Genomic DNA, 3,761 nt, shown 5'->3' with positions numbered 1-3,761 from the left:
TGGCCAGGAGTCGCAGATTCGAGTCCTGTCTGAAGTTTGAATTTTTCATTGTGTTTATTTTTATTTAATGGCAATAAAAAAATAATTTTCAATTCAAGATATTTTAATACATGTCAAAGCTAAAAACATAATAATAAATTGCGTCAATTTAAATATTCAAAGCAACAGGCTTCTCAACTTCAGCCAAAGTCTGTTTGTACTTAGCGATAATAGGAGTCACCTCCTCGGCAATAAACTCAGTGACTTGTTCCGGAGCTCTGCCGATGAAAGTAGATGCATCCAGAATCTTGTCTAGTTGAGAAATGATAGGAGCAAAGTAGCTGTCTTCTTCACACGATCGATCAGATCGTTATCCTTTCCATGCTGCTTCACTTGAGCGCCCGCTTCATGAGACAGCACTCTGATCTTTTCGTGGCAAATCTGACGATCACCACCAGCCTGAACCATGGCCATGATAATATTTTCCGTAGCCATGAATGGTAGCTCCTGAGCGATGTGACGCTCGATAACTTTCGGGTAGACGACTAACCCTTGGCAAACGTTTAGTAGAGTCAATAAAGTAGCATCAGCTGTGAGGAAGCCCTCGGCGAGGGTAAGACGACGGTTGGCGGAGTCATCCAGAGTGCGCTCGAGCCACTGAACTGCGTGGGTGTTAGCAGCATTAGCGTGTAGAGTGATGAGGTGACGAGCAAGCGCGCAGCAGCGTTCGGAACGCATCGGGTTCCTCTTGTATGGCATAGCGCTTGAACCAATCTGGGAGGCTTCGAAAGGCTCCTCCATTTCCTTGCGCGACGCTAGCAGACGAATGTCTGAGCACATCTTATGTACGGTCGCTCCAAGCCCCGATAAGGCAGAAATTACTTCCAAGTCCACTTTCCTGGAGTATGTTGTCCGGTAACCAGGTAGCGTTTATCAAAGCCGGCAAGTTCGGCGACCCTGCGGTCTAGAGCTCTAACTTTCTCGCCGTCTCCTTTAAATAGTTGTAGGAAAGAGGCTTGGGTACCTGTGGTTCCCTTGACTCCGCGGAAGCGAAGGTCGTCCCTTGCCCGGGAGAGGGCGCGCTCATCCATCAACAAGTCGCTGAGCCACAGAGAGGCTCGCTTGCCGACAGTCGTCAGCTGAGCCGGCTGGAGATGGGTGAAGCCAAGCATGGGCAGTGATCTGGAAAATATAATTATTGCATTAATACATAATCACTAGATAAATCATATAAATTCTCCCAATGTTATTTCAAATGTCTTAATTGGTTAAGCTTCCTGCACTGTCTAATGCACAGTTTTATTATCATGACCAAACATACACTACTTTAATTTATTAACGTACAAACACTTACTATATTGTAGTACGGTCACTACGTTGATTATTGCTTATTGTTCTAACTAGTTATTACTGCATACTAAATATGTACGTCTTGTATACTTGTCATAATGGCAGGTAAACATTTAATCGAAGTTATTTATTTGATACATATATAACATAGCTATGGTATTTAAGTTAACTTGAATAAGTTTCTTTTTTGTGAAAGCGGGACAGCGCATTAGACAGTATAAAGTGGCGTCTCTCCTTCGCACCTGCAACAGCGTAGCATTGGGCGACATTAGGCACCCTGTATAAAGTTATTAAGAAAGTATAATTTGGTTGCATCTTTTCATAAATACTCACTTGTACTGATCAGCGAATTTTGCCAACTGACTGATGATGGCAGCAAGCCTCGGCAGCAACAAGTCCAGTCCATGCTTCAGCACGATCAGATCCGTGTTGTCTCCGACGTAGCAGGATGTAGCTCCAAGATGTATGATAGGAGCAGCCCTCGGACACCTCTCGGCGAGGGTGTGGACATGGGCCATGACGTCATGACGGACCTTCTTCTCGTGGGCTGCTGCTGATTCGAAGTCGATGTCGTGGATGGCAGCTTCTAGCTCAGCGATTTGAGCGTCGCTGATGTCGAGACCCAGTTCCTGGAAAGATGTTATGTGATGTTTAAGACATGGTGAATACAATTTCAGACCTTGGGTAAGGAAATATGTGTGATTGTCTCAACACTGCATCAAGTAGCTGAATGTCGGATTAAAATCTTTGAATGATATAATATGAAATGCAATAAAGTTATTGACTAATTGACTATTAATTACTCGCTACACATTTTCGTACAGTCATACGAGTACCATAAATTTTGGCAAAATATCCACTTACAAAATAAGTTATTTTATTATCCTTTAAGTAACGAATTTATTTTAAAGAGATGTGCATTGGTTACAAAAATACTTTCCTACTACACAAATTTTCCTTTATTAGAAGCATTCATTGAAACAAAAATATTATGTACCAGAGAAGCAAAAATACCAAGAACTTAAATGAAGTGGCGCCTAGTTAAATGAGTTCATATTTACGTATTTGGATTACAGAATGATCCAATGAGGTCTTACTCATTTATAGATACGTTCGTTACTGAACATTTAAAAATAATGTATATTGTAAGAATGTATTAATGAAACGGCTTTGTGGTTTTATGAGACAATCGTCTTTGTTTTGAGAAACACATTTATGAAATAGGTTAATTCATTACTTTGATATATATTTTTAGAGTCTACAATCATTTTTGCATAAAGCCAGTTAGTGCTACTTACAAAATGGGTAAAAATACAACATAAAAGAAAGGAAATACAAGGGTCCTGCTTATTTCATAAGAAATCAGTTGACGACCAGTTGATTCGCGACAGAAGTAGTGGTTGATATTGGCAGTCAACAGAGTGTAACTTTAATAAAGGTAATGCGTTTATAACTTTTATGTTTATGTTTTACTATCTGTAAGGCATTATCCTGTTTTTTTCTTTCAAGTAAGTGGATTCAAGCGAACCCCGTTTTACTCCTAATCCTTATAAGAACAAAGATTAATGATGATCACTTACGTACTTTTTAGTAAACTTTCATTCACATTTGTAATATTAGTAGGGACGTAGATACATTTTACTTGAAAATATGAAAAAGCAATAATTTTTTAGGCCACTCGCATCACTTTTAGGTGTTAATTCAGATTCTTCTATAATTTTGCACCATTCATTAAGACTTAAGGCACTTACGCAACATTCTTGTAAAGTTAGAATTGACGCAAGAACCCTTTGATTTTGCTTCCAAATCATTTAAGTTTTTGTTAGAAAACGAGAGTTCGTTATCTAGGACAATGGATTTAATAGATTAACAACCTTCGATATAACACGCTTGAAATTAATTACTTAAGCAACTCATTAATTAACTTCACAATCTCGTATTTTAGCCAGGAAAAATATTCATAGAGATCTTTGATGGTATATTGTTATGTGTCGAAGAAATAATGCTGAGTGTTATTTTTTTTATAAAGTAGCAACATGACGACTATCTGTTGCTGTCTTTCCCGCGCAAATTATAAAATCAATAAAGGGCTTGAACATAAAAGTGGAAAATTTTATTATATTACCATGCAGTGGTAACCATCGTGCTAAGCATAAGAAAATAAGTCAGTCTGAAAACAATTTCCTATTCAAGAGGACAATATCAATTCAAGTTAAAATTACTCATTTATAGATCTAAAAAAATAGGATAGCAGCCTAAATTTTGATAAGAACTTGGATCAACATCTGAAACAATAGCCAAAACCAATAACAGTTCTTAGACCAATAAACACAAGACCTAATTTCGAAAGTCAGGTGTTATGAAGGTACAATGAAACCTGCCCTACTAATTCGTTGGAAGTGATAAGATTAGACCACGAATGTGCTGATAAG

General features: G+C 38.3%; 1 protein-coding gene across 1 annotated transcript in view; it reads right to left on the bottom strand.

Moving 5' to 3' along the window:
* Positions 1-85: 85 nt before the first annotated feature.
* The window catches only part of LOC113494722 (adenylosuccinate lyase-like), a 32,980-nt gene continuing 29,304 nt past the window's right edge, over positions 86-3,761 (bottom strand). Inside the window, 4 exon segments of the mRNA XM_026873158.1 lie at positions 86-327; positions 330-890; positions 893-1,161; positions 1,663-1,958. Coding sequence (XP_026728959.1) covers positions 149-327; positions 330-890; positions 893-1,161; positions 1,663-1,958 — 1,305 coding nt within the window. The 3' untranslated portion in view covers positions 86-148.

The sequence above is a fragment of the Trichoplusia ni genome, chromosome 6 (genome assembly GCF_003590095.1).
Source record: "Trichoplusia ni isolate ovarian cell line Hi5 chromosome 6, tn1, whole genome shotgun sequence".
NCBI lineage: Eukaryota > Metazoa > Arthropoda > Insecta > Lepidoptera > Noctuidae > Trichoplusia > Trichoplusia ni.
This window is presented reverse-complemented; position numbering and strand designations above follow the sequence as displayed.